The sequence below is a fragment of the Jaculus jaculus genome, chromosome 3, assembly GCF_020740685.1.
Source record: "Jaculus jaculus isolate mJacJac1 chromosome 3, mJacJac1.mat.Y.cur, whole genome shotgun sequence".
In the NCBI taxonomy this organism is placed as follows: domain Eukaryota; kingdom Metazoa; phylum Chordata; class Mammalia; order Rodentia; family Dipodidae; genus Jaculus; species Jaculus jaculus.
Window position 1 is genome coordinate 169,290,530 of NC_059104.1, and position 16,327 is coordinate 169,306,856.

The 16,327-nt window shown below is 42.9% G+C and overlaps 1 protein-coding gene across 3 annotated transcripts in view; it reads left to right on the forward strand.

The window, feature by feature from the left end:
- The window catches only part of Fam168a (family with sequence similarity 168 member A), a 178,674-nt gene that overhangs the window by 94,225 nt on the left and 68,122 nt on the right, over window positions 1-16,327 (forward strand). For all 3 annotated transcript variants that reach the window (XM_045145031.1, XM_045145032.1, XM_045145033.1), the window contains exon 2: window positions 1,275-1,362. In XM_045145031.1, coding sequence (XP_045000966.1) covers window positions 1,293-1,362 — 70 coding nt within the window. In that variant the 5' untranslated portion in view covers window positions 1,275-1,292. The remainder of the gene's footprint in view (window positions 1-1,274; window positions 1,363-16,327) is intronic.

Here is a 16,327-nt window from a genome sequence, read left to right on the forward strand (position 1 = left end):
ACCCTGAGACTACATAGTGTATTCTGGGTCAGTCTGAGCTAGAGAGAGACCCTACCTTGAAAAGTAAAAAGAAAAAAAAAGATTTTCGCCTGGTATGGTGATGCATCTTTTTTTTAAACTTTTTTTTTTTGTCATTTTTATTTATTTATTTGAGAGCACACAGAGAGAGAAAGAGGCAGATAGAGAGAGGGAGAGAGAATGGGTGTGCCAGGTTTTCCAGTCACTGCAAACGAACTCCAGATGTGTGCGCCCCCTTGTGCATCTGGCAAACATGGGTCCTGGGGAGTCGAACCTTGAACCGGGGTCCTTGAGCTTCACATGCAAGCGCTTAACCGCTAAGCCATCTCTCCAGCCTGTGATGCATCTTTTTTTTTTAATTTTTTTTTTTCATTTTTTATTTATTTATTTGAGAGTGACAGACACAGAGAGAAAGACAGAGGGAGAGAGAGAATGGGCGTGCCAGGGCTTCCAGCCCCTGCAAACGAACTCCAGACGCGTGCGCCCCCTCGTGCATCTGGCTAACGTGGGACCTGGGGAACCGAGCCTCAAACCGGGGTCCTTAGGCTTCACAGGCAAGCGCTTAACCGCTAAGCCATCTCTCCAGCCCTGTGATGCATCTTTTAATCCCAGCACTGGAGAGGCAGAGGTAGTAGGATTGCTGTGAGTTCAAGGCCACCCTCAGACTGCATAGTTAATTCCAGGTCAGCCTGGGCTAGAGGGAAACCCTACCTTGAAAAAAAAAAATTCAGTGGCAGTGAATTCCCTCCTTTTTTCTGAGGCTGCTAGTAACTGGTCCTTTGCAGGTGCAAGCAATGTGTAAGGCAGTTGTTGCTTCTTCCTTCTAGCAGCTCATCACCAGGCACCCAAACTCCCTTAGTGAGCTATACGAGCACTTCATTTTCCAGTTCTGGAGCTAACATTAAGAGTTAGAAAGGACCCCAGAGATTGTAGTCTAATTCTTTAACATCAGGACATTGAAGTACAGAAAGGGAAATGACTTGGCCAATGCTACACTAGTGGCAGAACTGTCAATGGGATACTGGGATTAACACGACCTGAGAGCCGAAAGCTCCTGGGTGACAACATGGGCTGTAAGTTTCTCTGCTCCTCACTGTTGTCTGTAAAATGGGAAAAGTATCTAGTTTACATTTGTGTTTTAGTCTTCTCGTGCCTATACTGTGATGCTTCTCTTTGAGCATAAGCACAGTAGAGAAGCTGATGTAGGTGGGAATGAGCAGTTAACACCAATGCTGTTTTCTTTGTCTTCTCTCTAGGATCCTCAGTCTTCCACTATGAACCCTGTTTACAGCCCCGTGCAGCCTGGGGCTCCTTATGGCAACCCTAAGAACATGGCCTACACGGGTGAGTGTTCTGAGTATTGGTCTTATTTCAAGGAAGATAGTTAAGCATGTTACTTACTGAGTCACTTCAAAAAGTCCTGGGAGTTTCAGAAGTTGGAGAAGACCTATTTAAGGTCTAGTAGCAGTGGAAATAACTTTTTGTTGTTTGTTTGTTTGTTTGTTTTGAGGGAGGGTCTCACTCTAGTCCAGGCTGACCTGGAATTCACTCTGTAGTCTCAGGTTGGCCTCGAAGTCACAGCAATCCTCTTGCCTCTGCCTCCCACGTGCTGAGATTAAAGGTGTGTACCACCACGCCTGGCTGATAACTTTCTTTTTTTTTTTTTTTTTTAAACTATTTATTTATTTATTTGAGAGCGACAGACACACAGAGAGAAAGACAGATAGAGGGAGAGAGAGAGAATGGGCACGCCAGGGCTTCCAGCCTCTGCAAACGAACTCCAGACGCGTGCGCCCCCTTGTGCATCTGGCTAACGTGGGACCTGGGGAACCGAGCCTTGAACCGGGGTCCTTAGGCTTCACAGGCAAGCGTTTAACCGCTAAGCCATCTCTCCAGCCCAACTTTCTTTAAAAAAAAAAACAAAAAACAAAAAAAAAAACTTCTATTATATGTATGTATGTATTTACATGGAGAGAGATTGAAGGAATGAGCATGCCAGGGCTTCCTAACACTACAGACAAATTCCAGATGCATGTGGCACTTTGTGCGTCTATCTTTATATGGATACTGGGGAATTGAACCTAGGCTGCCAGGCTTTGCAAGCAAGTGCCTTTAACTGTTGAACCACCTCTCTAGTTCCGGAAGTAGCATTCTTTTTTTTTTAGGATTTTATTTTCATTTATTTATTAGTGACAGAGGGGAGGGAAGGAGGGGGAGAGAAAGAGAGAAAAAGAGAGAGAAAATGGGCACACCAGGGCCTCTAGCTATGGCAAACTCCAGATTCATGTGCCACCATGTGCATCTGGCTTACGTGGGACCTGGAGAATCGAACCTGGGTCCTTAGGCTTGACAATCCTGTGTCCTAACTGCTAAGTCATCTCTCCAGCCCCGGAAGTAGCATTCTTGATTAAGGATTGTTGAGTTGTCAACAAATGTGATGGAAGAGAGGTGCCACTTACTTACTGAACTCCTATCATGGGCCTGGCTGTGCTGGACACTTCTACATACCTAGTTCACTTTCCTCTTAAAGCAAATTCTACATGTTATAACTTATTACTATTTCACAGATAAGAAAATCAGTCACAGTAGACATCACAAATCAAAATTAGGTATTTGAACCTAGGCCATGTGATACTGATCTCTTTTTTTTGTTGTTGTTTGTTTTTTGAGGTAAGGTCTCGCTCTAGCCCAGGCTGACCTGAATTCAGTATGTAGTCTCAGGCTGGCCTCGAATTCACAGTGATCCTCCTACCTCTGCCTCCCAAGTGCTAGAAGTAAAGGTGTGTAAACTCACCTGTTTCTTTCTTCTCTGTTTTATGTATGTTGCCCCTTTGTTTAGAATGCCATTATTTCCTGACTACTTTACCTTATTCCCTAAAAAAATTAATTCTCAGGGCTGGAGAGATGGCTTAGCAATTAAGGCATTTGCTTGTGAAGCCTAAGGACCCAGTTCGATTCTCCAGGTCCCACTTAAGCCAGATGCTCATGGTGGTACATGCATCTGGAGTTTGTTTGCAATGGCTGGAGGCCCTGGCATGCCCATTCTTTCTCTCTCTCTGTCTCCCTCTGTCTCTAATAAATAAATAAATGAAAATAAAATCATTTAAAAAATAAATTCTGAAATCAAGTATGGTGATGACTCACACCTGTAATACCAGCATTTTAGAAGGCTGAGGCAGGAGGATTGTAGGCCAGCCCAAGTTACATAGTGAGTTCCAGGCCAATCTGAGATACGAGCAAACCCGGTCTCAAAGACTGAAAATAAATAAATGATAGAGAAAAATAAGAGGGAGGAAGGGAAGGGGAGATATTAAGAAAAATTGACTTCCAACGTGCTCCCCCCAGATGCAAAATGGCCTGTATATCCATGATCTCACAGTGCCTGACACTACCTACACAAGACCATCATAATAGGAGGAAAAGATCATGACATCAAAATAAAAGAGAGACTGAGAGGGAGAAGGGATATGATGGAGAATGGAGTTTCAAAGGGAAAGTGGGCGGGGGGAGGGCATTACCATGGGATATTGTTTACAATCATGGAAGTGTTAATAAAAAATAAGTTAATTTGGGCTGGAGAAATGGCTTAGCAGTTAAGGTGTTTGCCTGCAAAGTCAATGGACAAGTGGCACATGCATCTAGAGTTTGTTTGCAATAGCTAGAGGCCCTGGCGTGCCCATTTTCTCTCTCTATGATTGTAAATAAATAAAATTTTTAAAAATAGATTAATTTTAAAAAATAAAATAAAAATTGAAATTAACTCTGATGTAGGACAGTACTTCTCCAGAAAGCATTTTCTCTTTTACTCAACTTCAAGCAAGAGATTTTGTTTGTTTTTGTTTTTAAAGATTTATTTTTATTTATTTATTAGAGAGAGAGAGAGAGAGAGAGAGAGAGAAAGAGAGAGATGGGTGCACCAGGGCCTCTAGCCATTGTACACAAACTCCAGATGCATGTGCCAGCATGTGCATCTGCCTTATGTGGGACCTGGAGAACAGAATAGAACCTGGGTTTTTAGGCTTCGCAGGCAAGTGCCTTAACTGCTGAGCCATGATGTTGTTCTGTATAAAATGGAAGACATTATATTATTCTACTTCACAGTGCTACTGTAGGAATTATATGAGCTAGTGTAATAGTGCCTAATAATAGTTATTATTATTTGCAAATAAGGAAAGGCAGGCAGGATGTGTAGCAATGGAAATAAATGAGAACATGTATGTCAGGTGTTTAGCATGCTAATTAGCATGCCATAAGCCTTCAGAAATATCAGTGAGTATAAATCAAGGTGAAATAACAGTTATAAACAAACACTAGGTCACAAAGGTATGTTCAGGGTTTGGAGCTATCGCTCAGTGTTAAAATACATGCTTATCATGCAAGATGCTCTGGCTTCTGTTCCCAGCACCAGAACTTAAGTAATTGATTAACTAGCTGAATAAATAATTTAAAATTTTTAAAGTATGAGCCATGAAAAGAAAAGACGTGGGGAAAGAGGATCAAAGTTGATAAAGGTCTTAGTAGCAAGATTGGAGTTGGGAGAATGGGAAAATTTTGTCCCAGTAGTGACACTAATGGAGTGTACCACAGATTCTTCTTAAACTCCTCCTTGTGCACTTTACTGTGTACATTGTATAACCTCCTAAACTGTTTGAGTGAAGGGAAGCATGTCAGAGAGCCCACTGTCAGGTTGTTTCTAAAACTTGTCCTATAAGCACACCAGCAGAGGACTGGAGAGATGGCTCAGCAGTTTAGGCGTTTGCCTGCAAAGCCTAACGACCAAAGTTTGATTTTCTAGTACTCACGTAAAGCCAAATGCACAAGGTGGCATGTGCGTCTGTAGTTCGTTTGCAGTGGCTGGAGACTCTGGTGTGCTCATTCTCTCTCTTCCCTTCTCTTCTTATCCTGCCTGGCTGAATGATGTTGCCCACCATTAATTAATCCCAGCACTTGGGAGGGAGGCAGAGGTAGGAGGATTACTGTGGGTTTGAGGCCAGCCTGAGACTACATAGTGATTTCCAGGTCAGCCTGGGATAGAACCAGACAGACCCTACCTCAAACACACACACACATACACCACCACCACCAACAACCACCGTCACACAGTAAAGAGTGTTTCAGAGGCCTCCCTCACAAAATGTTTTTTCCAAAGGTAAAGTCTTAAAAAGGAAGAAAATTCTAACATGTACTATAACATGTATGAACTTTGAGGACATTAGCATGAGTGAAATAAACCAGTCAAAAGGACAAAGACTGATTTCATTTACATGAAGCATTTAGAGTAGTCATACTCAGAGAGAGAAGGCAGAATAGAATGTTGATTGCCAAGGGTTAGTGGAAGGAGGAATGGGAAGTTTTGGTTTCATAGGTAGATGTTACTTTCTTGTTTCAGGAAAAGGAAAAAAAAAAAGCCTGGAGGTTGGGGGAGCCTGACTAGAAGTAACTTAAAGGGTAGGGTTTGGGCTGGAGAGATGACTCAGCCATTAAAGGAACTTGCCTGCAAAGCCTAATGGCCCAGTTTCAATTCCCCAGTACTGTGTAAAGCCAGATGCACAAAGTGGTGCATGGTTCTAGAGTTATTTGCAATGGCAAGAGGCCCTGGTGCACCCATACTCCTCTCTCTATCTGCCCTTTCTCTCTCTGAAATAAATAATAAAATGTTTTTTAAAGTACCCCATAGAGGAGGGCCCCAGGGAAACAGGACTAGGAGAGAGGGAATAAAAGAGTGTAATCGGTTAAAAAATAAAAGGATAGAGTTTAGTTTGGCTTAACCATTTCCAGGGGGTACACTCCATTATGGCAGGGGAGGTGTGGAGCGGGGAGCTGGGTCATTACCTAAGTTGCAGTCAGAAAGCAGGGCTGGACTATAAAACCCCAAGTCCCACTTCAGTGACCCACTTTCTCTATCTAGCAAGGCTTCATCTCCTGAGGTTCCACAACCTTCCCCAACAGTGCCACGCGCTGGGGACCAGGTACTCAACCAAGCACATGAGCCTATGGAGGAAAACCTTTTACATTAAGACCACAAGTACAGAGTTTCGGTTTTACCTTTTAGGTTTTTTTGATAGAGAGAGAGGGAGAGAGAGAGGAAGAAAGAGAGAGAGAGAGAGAATGAATGAATGGGCACACCAGGGCTTCCAGCCAATGTGAATGAACTCCAGACACATACGCCACCTTGTGCATCTGGCTAGGTGGGTCCTGGGGAATCAAACCTGGGTCCTTTGGTTTTGCAGACAAACGCATTAACCGCTAAGCCGTCCTTCCAGCCCTGCCTTTAGGTTTTGTTGTTATTGTTTGTTTGGTTGGTTTTTGTTGTTGTTGTTGTTGTTGTTTTTTGAGGCAGAGTCTTATTCTAGCCCAGGCTGACCTTGAATTCTTGTTGCTCCTCCTACTGAGTGCTAGGGTTAAAGGAATGAGCCACCACACCTGGTTCCAAAGTTTCAGTTTTGCAAGATGTAAACTAAACAGATAAGGAATCACTGGGGAAGTGTTAAGCATTGTTAGAGGATTGTTAAAGTTGAGGCTAGTATTAATGAAATTGTTTTGAATTTATAAGCATTCCTTCTGATGTTCATTTTCTTGTAAACAAGCAAAGATGTTAGGGGGTGGCAATCTGACTCCCTACTTAGCAGCTATTGGGTACTTTCTTGCTGGCCTGACTGCTGTGAGCAAAAGGACTATCAGTCCTTTAGCCAGTCAGGTACCCTTATACCAGCACCAGGAATCTGGGACCCTCTTTGGATACCATGAGTTAGATAACACACAAAGATGGCACATGCCAGGAGGTATAACCTTGGCCAGAGTTGTTATGAGATTGTTTGTACTAGGCTTTTTGCTGTCAGAAGCCTGAAGGAAAGAAAGGTGATGATGACCCTGCAACCATCTGTACCTGGTGGCAGGGGTGGGGGGGAGGGGTGGTACTTTTCCTATTGGAATGGACTCCTGCAACTGGTACTAAAAGGCGAGGCTATGATTGGTCCAAAACACAAGATTTAATGACTGATTGGTGCTAAGAGGCATGGCTGTGATTGGTCCGAGCACCTCTTCCCATACATAAGCAGGCTGCTCCAGCTTACTCAGTGAGTCAGCTGAAAGACACCCTCCTGTGCTGCCTCTTCTGGTGGAGCTCAGCCCCTTTCTTGCCTACTTTCAGTAGTGTGAGCTGAGGCAGTCACACTGAGAAAAAAGCAGTGGGCAGTGGAGTGGCAGCAGTGGCTGCTTGGTGGCTGAATAAATGGTCCAGCCTTAGTGTATGGCTGCTGTGGTGTCCACAGATTCAGACTGGCCTAGCAGGCTTTATGGATCCCTCCCCCGACCTAGGAGTGGTGCTCATGCCTAAACTTTTCTCACTGAACCCGATTCCTGAGCAGACTGCTCAGTTCTCCAGCTCACAGTGGCCACTGAGCTGGCTACTTTACTGCTGAAGATGCACACCAAAACTTTAAGAGTGGCCAGGGCAGAAAGAGCCGAGTGTGATAGCACACCCCTTTAATCCCAGCACTCGGGAGGCAGAGACAGGAGGAGCACTGTGAGTTTAAGGCCAGCCTGGGACTATAGAGTGAGTTCCAGATCAGCCCGAGCTACAGCAAGATCCAACCTTTAAAAAAAAAAATAATAATGATGATGATAGTGGAGAAGTGGCCAGGGCAGAAATAAGGGAAGCAGATGGAGCAAAAGAGATGGCAAGAGCGTAGAGCTGACTAAAGAAGGATAAGGTTGGAAGGAGCCAGAGAAGAGAGCCTGTGGGCCCTGGTCACCAGGAGAGTCCTGAGAGCTAGCAAATCTTCAGGACTATGGGCACAGGAACCTACGGTGGCATGAGGACAGCGATGCTAGAGGGTCCAGCTGCTTCTGCTTTGCCTGCCTGCCTACTGCTGCTGCTCACTGCTGGCAAACACCCGGGGAAGCAAAAGCTGCCAGAGAAGAGACGCTGAGGAGTTCTTCCTGGCCTACCTAGGATTTCTATCCAGGTGAGCAAAAGAACACTCAGGCAGCTGACTAGTGCAAAAATTTCAACCATTCTATGAATGGACAGTGATGAGTGCTGCACAACCACATTAATACACTAATGCTATTGAGCTAAGTTATGCTCAAAAATAATTAAGATAGTAAATGACTTTGTTATGTGTGTTTTACCACTCCCCCCCACCTTTTATTTATTTATTTTTTTGGTAAGTCAGGACTTGATTGACCTCAGAAGGCAAAAGAGAAGGGCTGGGGATGTGACTTACTGGCAGAGTGCTTGCCCAGCACATGTAAGACCTTGGGTTAAATTCCTAGCAACGCATATACACAGCTAAAAAGGGCCTGTTAAATTTCAAAATAAGGAGAGTATTTATAATGATAGTAAAAATAGTTCATAAATTTTCTGAGGCTTGTCTTCAACCACTGAGAAGTCTTACCAAACAGAGGAAATCAGCTTCAACATCACAGGAAGGTTAGCCATGAATTTCTAGCTCACCTGAGGCCCTAACTACTGTGCTGTCCAAGACACAGCCATATACTCCAGAGCAATGAATGCATTGAGGGCTGGAGAGATGGCTTAGCAGTTAAGGCGTTTACCTGCAAAGCCAAAAGGCCCAGGTTCAATTTCCCAAGACCCATGTAAGCCAGATGCACAAGGTGGTGCATTTGTCTGGAGTTCACTTGCAGCTGCTGAAGGCCCTGGCACACCCATTCTCTTTCTCTTCCTCTTTCTTTCTGTCTGGTTGTCGGTCTCTCTCTCTGTCTCAAATAAATAAATAAATACTTATTTTAAAAAATAACAAATGGAAGCTGGGTGTGGTGGCGCACGCCTTTAATCCCAGCACTCGGGAGGCAGGGGTAGGAGGATTGCCATGAGTTCAAGGCTACCCTGAGACTACAGAGTTAACTCCAGGTCACCCTGGACCAGAGTTAGACCCTACCTTGAAAAACCAACCAACCAACCAACCAAACAAAACAACAAATGAGCCAGGCCTGGTGGTGCACACCTTTAATCCCTGCACTTGGGAAGTAGAGGTACGAAGAGCACCGTGAGTTCAAGACCACCCTGAGACTACATAGTAAATTCCAGGTGGGTCTGAGCTACAGTGAAACCCTACCTCGAAAAAACAAATGAAGGCCTGGAGAGATGTCTTAGCAGTTAAGGTGCTTGCCTGCGAAGCCAAAGGACTCAGGTTCCGTTCCCCAGGACCCATGTAAGTAAGCCAGATGCACAGGGGGGCACACTCATCTGGAATTTGTTTGCAGTGGCTGGAAGCCCTGGTGCACCCATTTTCTCTCTCTCTTTCTATGACTACTTCTCTCCCTTCCTCTCTCTCAAATAAATAAATAAATTAAGAAAAAAAATAATAAATGCATTGACTTTGTAATTCAGAAAATATTTGGTTAGTTGGGGTTCTGCTATATAGTGTGGCCTTGGGGGAAATTGATGTCAGTCATTCCACCTGGAAAATAAAGGCTATCTCCTCAGTTACTATACAGAAAAGAAACTTGGGCTGGAGAAATGGCTCACATATTAAGGCACTTGATTGGAAAGCCTAAGGACCCAGGTTTGGCTCCCCCATTACCTATGTAAAGCCAGATGCAGAAGGTGGCACATGTGTCTGGAGTTGGTTTGCAGTGTGTGGAGGCCCTGGTGCTCCCATACTCATTCATTCTCCCCCCCCCCACCTTCCTCTTTCCCTCTCAAATAAATAATTTAAAAAAAAAAAAAAAGAGGGCTAGAGAGATGGCTTAGTTGTCAAGGCACTTGCCTGTGAAGCTGTTGCAGTCAGGTTTGCATTGCTGGTAGAAATACCCAACCAAGAGCAGCTAGTGGAAAAGGTTTATTTTGGCTTACAGGCTCAAGGGGAAGCTCCATGATATCAGGGAAAACAGTGGCATGAGCAGAGGGTAGGCATCACCCCCTGGCCAACATAAGGTGGACAATAGCAACAGGAGAGTGTGCCGAACACTGGCATGGGGAAACTGGCTATAACACCCATAAGCCCACCCCCAACAATACACTGCCTCCAGAAGGCGTTAATTCCCAAATCTCCATCAGCTGGGAACCTAGCTTCAGAACACCTAAGTTTATGGGGGACACCTGAGTCAAACCACCACAGAAGCCAAAGGACCTAGGTTCAATTCCCCAGAACCCACATAGGCCAGATGCACATGATAGCACATGTGTCTAGAGGTTGTTTACAGTAGGTAGAGGCCCTGGCATGCCCTTTCTTACTTTCTGTCTCTCTTCTTTCTATTTCTCATTGCTTACAAATAAATAAAGAAAAAAAAAAGTGAATTAAATAAACAGAGCCTTTAAAAAAAAAAAAAGAACTTGCTGGGAGTGGTGCCACACACCTTTAATCCCAGCAATTGGGAAGTAAAGGTAGGAGGATTGCTGTGAGTTCAAAGCCAGCCTAGCACTACAGAGTGAATTGCAGGTCAGCCTAGGCTGAAGTGAGATCCTACATCAAAAAAAGGAAAAAGGGGCTGGAGAGATGTCCTGGTGGTTAAGGTGCTTGCCTCTGAAACCTAAAGACCCAGATTCGATTCTCTGGGGCTTTTCTCCAACCATTGAGGAGTCTTTACTGAACAGAGGAAATCAGTACCCACGTAAGCCAGATGCACAAGGTGGCACGTGTGTCTGGAGTTCATTTACAGTGGCGGGAGGCCCTGGCATGCCTATTCTCTGTCTCTATCTCTCTTTCCAATAAATAACAAATAAAAATAATAAAAGAAGAGAAAAGAAGCTCCCATGAAAGGTCTTCGCAAAGAATAAGCAAAGTACAAATGTCAAGTAATCTTTTTTGTTTCATTCATACACGCACACACACATAGTTGTAAGCTGAGAGGGAGAGAGAAAAGAGGATTGGGAGCACCAGGGCCTCTTGCTACTGCAAACGAACTCCAGACACATGTGCCACTTTGTGCATATGGCTTTATGTGGTACTGGGGAATTGAACCTCGGGCATTTTGCAAGCAAGTGCCTTTAACCACTGACCCATCTCTCCAGCCCAAACTCTGTCCTTTAAGTTGCTTGTAGTCATTTTTTTCCCCCTTGCATCAAGAAAGTAACATCTGTCCATTAAATCCTAGCGTCCCATTCCTCCTTCCCCTAGCCTTGGCTATCATCATTCTGCTTCCTCTGTATGACTACTCTAAATGCTTCATGTAAATTGAATCATGCAGTCTTTACCCTCTTCTGACTGGTATATTTCACTCACTCTAACGTCCTCAAGGTACGTACATGTTACAGCATATGTCAGAATTTTCTTCATTTTTAAGACCGATTAATATTTCATAGGATAGAAATATCATAGTTTATCTAGGTGTGGTGGTGCACACCTGTAATCCCAGCAGAACGCTGTTAGGAGGACAGAGTTCAATGCCATCTTTGGCTACATTGTTAAGTTTGAGGCCAACCTGAGACATGAGACCCTGTCTCCAAAATAAAGTAAAGAAAATAAACACATAAATAGTATATTATATTATCCATTTGTTAGTTATCACTTGGGTTCCTTTTATCCTTTGACTTCTGTCAATAATGTTCATGGACAGCTCTTCAGGACTTTGCTTTTACTTCTTTGAGACATATGTCCAGAGTTGCGATTGTTAGATTGTATGTTAATTCTATTTTTTTATGAACCACCATCTTGTTTTCCTAGCAGCTGTAACCAGTTTTATCTGGCTGGCATTGAATAAGGGATTCCAGTCTTGGTGTAGCTTCATCCATGCTTGGTATTCTTTCACTTGCAAAACTACTAATGGGGGAATGGGAGATGGCTTAGTGGCTAAGGCGTTTGCCTGCAAAGCCATGGGATTCCAGTTTGATTCACAGGACCCACATAAGCCAGATGCACAAGGGGGGTGCACATGTATCTGGAGTTTGTTTGAAGTGGCTGGATGCCCTGTCGCCCATTCTCTGTCTCTTAAATAAATGAATAAAATAGCCGGGCGTGGTGGCGCACGCCTTTAATCCCAGCAATCAGGAGGCAGAGGTAGGAGGATCACTGTGAGTTCAAGGCCCCCCTGAGATGACAGAGTGAATTCCAGGTCAGCCTGAGCTAGAGTGAGACCCTCCCTCGAAAAACTAAAAATAAATAAATAAAAATAAAAACATGAATATAATAATATAAATAAATAAAAATAAAAACATGAATATAATAATATAATATAATAATATAAATAAATAAAATAAATAAAAATAAAAACATGAATATAATAATATAATAATTTTTTAAAAAAACTACCAATAGGTAGGAAATGACTTTTCCTACAAAGACAAATTCAAACCTTTACATTGCCCATATTATACCCTTCCCCACCCATCTCAGCTTTATCCTTCCATCCATTGTTATTCTCTCTAAAATTATTAAAATTGCCCTAAACTGGTCTTCCCGACTCCTATTAAATACTTCCCTGTAATCCATCTCCCTTACCTCACAAGGTAGACTGATCCCAGGTCATTGTATTTGTACTTTTAGGCAAACACTCTATTACTGAGCCAAGCTACTAGCCCCTCCAGTCTGTTCTTTACATAGCAGTCAGAATTGCTTTTTTCTAATCTGAAAATTTGCCCACACCAAGTCCAGTGCTGAAAACACTTCAGTGATTTGTCACTGTGCTTTGGAAAGAATCTAAACTCCTTAGCTTACAGTAGGCGATTTTTATGACCTGACCATTCAGATCTCTCCAGTCTATCTCCTGCTCACCTTATCTGTGTTCTCAGTTGAGCTGATGGCTCACTATCATGTGCTTATTAGAGTTACAAGAATATAACCGAGCCAGGCGTGGTGGTGCACACCTTTAATCCCAGCACTTGGAAGGCAGAGGTAGGTGGATCGTTGTGAGTTCAAGGCCACTCTGAGTGAGACTACATAGTGAGTTCCAGGTTAGCCTGGAAAAAGTAAAACCCTACCTCAAAAAACATACATATATGTATACATACATACATACATACATACATACATACATACATATATATACACAGACATACATATACATACATGTATATATACATCCATCCATACATATATATATTATATATCACTTAAGTATGATTCACAACGAGTTCATTATTTCACTCCATTATCTGTAGCTCCTGGTGTCATAGGACTTCTGGGTAGGAACTGGAGAGGTCCAGAGTTTGTAAGCAACAAGAGAGCAGTGCCTGTATAGAAAAGCTTAATTAATTAATTAATTTTGTCCCAAGTCCCACAGAGTAATTTTGTTTCTCCAGTGGATGGGAAAGAAAAACTAGAAACATTTTCACTAAACTCAGGATTAGGACTAGGGTGTCCACTGTCCCACTTTTATGTAATACATATATACTAGAAGTCTTAGCTATAGCAGTAAGACAAGGGCTGCAGTCAGGTCCGCATTGCTGGCAGAAATCACCTGACCAAGAGCAGCTTGTGGGGGAAAAAAGGTTTATTTTGGTTTACAGTCTTGAGGGGAAGCTTCCTGATGGCAGGGGGAAACAATGGCATGAGCAGAGGATGGACATCACCGCCTCACCAACATCAGATGGGCACTAACAACAGGACAGTGTGCTAAACACTGGCAAGGAGAAATTGGCTATAATACTCATAAGCCTGCCTCTAACAATACACCGCCTCCAGGAGGTGTTAATTCCCAAATCTCCATTGGTTGGGGACCTAACATTCAGACCACCTAAGTTTATGGGGGACACCTGAATCAAACTGCCACAAGAGACACAAATAGAAGGGATACAAATTGGAAAAGAAGAGGTCAAGTTATCATTGCGTGAAGATGATGTGATCCTATACATAGAGGACTCTAAAGACTCTACCAGCAAACTGTTAGAGCTGATAAACACTTTCACCTATGTAGCAGGATACACAATAAACACACAGAAATTAGCATCCTTCCTGTATACTAATAACAACTATGCTGAGGATGAAGTTAGGTAATCGCTCCCATTCACAATTGTCTCAAAATGAAGAAAGAAAGAAAGTACCTTGGGATAAACCTAACCAAGGAAGTGAAGGAGCTCTACAATAAAACTTTAAAACATTCAAGACAGAAATTGCAGAAGACTGTAGGAAATGGAAAGACATCCCATATTCTTTGATTGGAAGAATCAATAGTGTAAAAATGTCAGTTTTACCAAAAGCAAATCTATACATTTAATGCAATCCCCATCAAAATTCCAATGGCATTTTTCACAGAAGTAGAAAAAACAAGAATAAAATTCATTTGGAAGCACAACAAACCTCAAATAGCCAAAACAATTCTGAGCCACAAAAATAAGGCTGGCAGTATCACCATACCTAATTTTAAGATATATTACAGAGCCATAGTAACAAAAACAGCATGGTACTGGTACAAAACCAGACATGTTGATCAAGAACAAGTGTCTATAGTAGCAGTTATGGTTGCTATTTGTATCCATTACACAATGCTTTGGAAACATCTATCAAAGTAGAAAAGGAGAATTTGTCTCTTGAGTCTGTGGGGGAAAAAATATCCCACAGCTACCATGTATCTTGCCTTCAAAATTCTCCTGAAGGGCTAGAGAGATGGCTCAGCAGTTGAGGCGCTTGCCTGCGAAGCCTAACTACCTTGGTTCCATTCCCCAGTACCCATGTAAAAGCCAATGCACGGTGGCCCTTGCATCTGGAGTTCACTTGCAGTGGCTAGAGGCCTTGGTGTGCCTCTTCTCTCTTATTCTCTCTTTCATCTCTGCCTCCCTCTGCTTGCAAATAAATACATGAAAGTATTTTTAAAAAATTCACATGAGCCAGGTATGGTGGTGCATGCCTTTAATTCCAGCACTCGGGAGGCTGAAGGAAAGGAATGCTATGAATTAGAGGCTACTCTGAGACTACATAGTGAATTCCAGGTCAGCCTGGGCTAGAGTGAAACCCTACCTCAAAACAAAACAAAACAAACCCAAAAAACATTCACATGAGTTTTTGCTTTAAGGTACTATTATATAGTCATACTTGTCTCCAAAAAGGTAAAAAAGAATAAAAGAAAAGAAGTTCTGGCTATGTAGCCCAGGCTGGATTCAGACATGTTTCTGCTCCTCAGCATTAGTGCTGGGAAAACAGGCATGTACCACCATGAACAGTTGTTACATTTGTTTACTATAAAATAAATACTTGTGATCATTTACCATCTAGTAAAATTAACACCCCAGGAGGGTGTACTATATTTATTCAGTGCTTTTATGCACCCTTTAGCATATGTTTGAAAGGTTCTGTATACAGTTTGAAACTGTGTTATGATTTTACTTAATCTTCTCCCCCAAGTGCTAGGATTACAAGCATGCACCACCATGCCCAGCTTTACTTAATCTTTATTATCCAAGATTTAATAGTTATATGCACAAGTCATGAAAGATGAAAAGCCTGTCCCTGTCACAGAGCCAGCAAGTAGTGAAGCCAAACTCAAGCTTAAATTGGGAAGTCCTATGTTGTTATCCACTGAGCCATGTGTTCTCCCCTAAGTTATTTACTGTTCAACTCTCAGTGAAAGTGGTCGGTTGAATGAGTAAATGACTGAATGATTGAGTCCTTGTAATGAAGCCTTGCCCAAGGCCTATAAATCTCTGGTAAATTGATCTCAGTTTGGAATAGAGGTTTTGTCCTGGGGCTCTTCTTCAAAGCGGTGATTCACAGTAGCTGTAGACCAGCATTTTCATTTCATTGTTCTAGTCCTGAAGGTTATGTGAGTGCACAGGCTGAGGCCTCCAAGGCAAGGCCAGGGCAACCTGGTGATGATGTGTTTTTAGAGAACTCTGGGTAGACAGTAAATAGATAAACAGAGCGCCTATACTCCACCTCCTTTCCAGACACTATTAAGATTATCATACTCGGGGTTCAGGGCTGGAGAGATGGCTTAGCAGTTAAGGCACTTGTCTGTGAAACCTAAGGACCTATGTTCGATTCCCCAGTATCCACATAAGCCAGATGCACAAGGTGGGGCATGTGTTGAGAGTCTGCAATGCCTAGAGACCCTGCCATGCCCATTCTTTCTATCTGACTCTCTCTCAAATAAATAAATACATTTTTAACAAAAGATCACATTCACCTGTAACCCATTTACAACTTCAGAGCTACCATGAAGGGCATCTTAGAATTGTCTAGTTTATGTTTGAGGCCTTATTTTCCCTGCATGTACTCAATTCACACACTTCTCTTCTCTGTTCTTGTACCCATCTATTCCTAACATTACTGTAGTGATCACAGGTATTTTAGACTCCCAGAACTCTGCCTGTCCCCACCTCTCCTCACTCTCGCTCTTGGCCTTGCTCTCACCAGGCCTAGCACTCTGGGAATTGAAAGTGGCCCTGGGCTGAGAAGAGGGAATAGTTCCT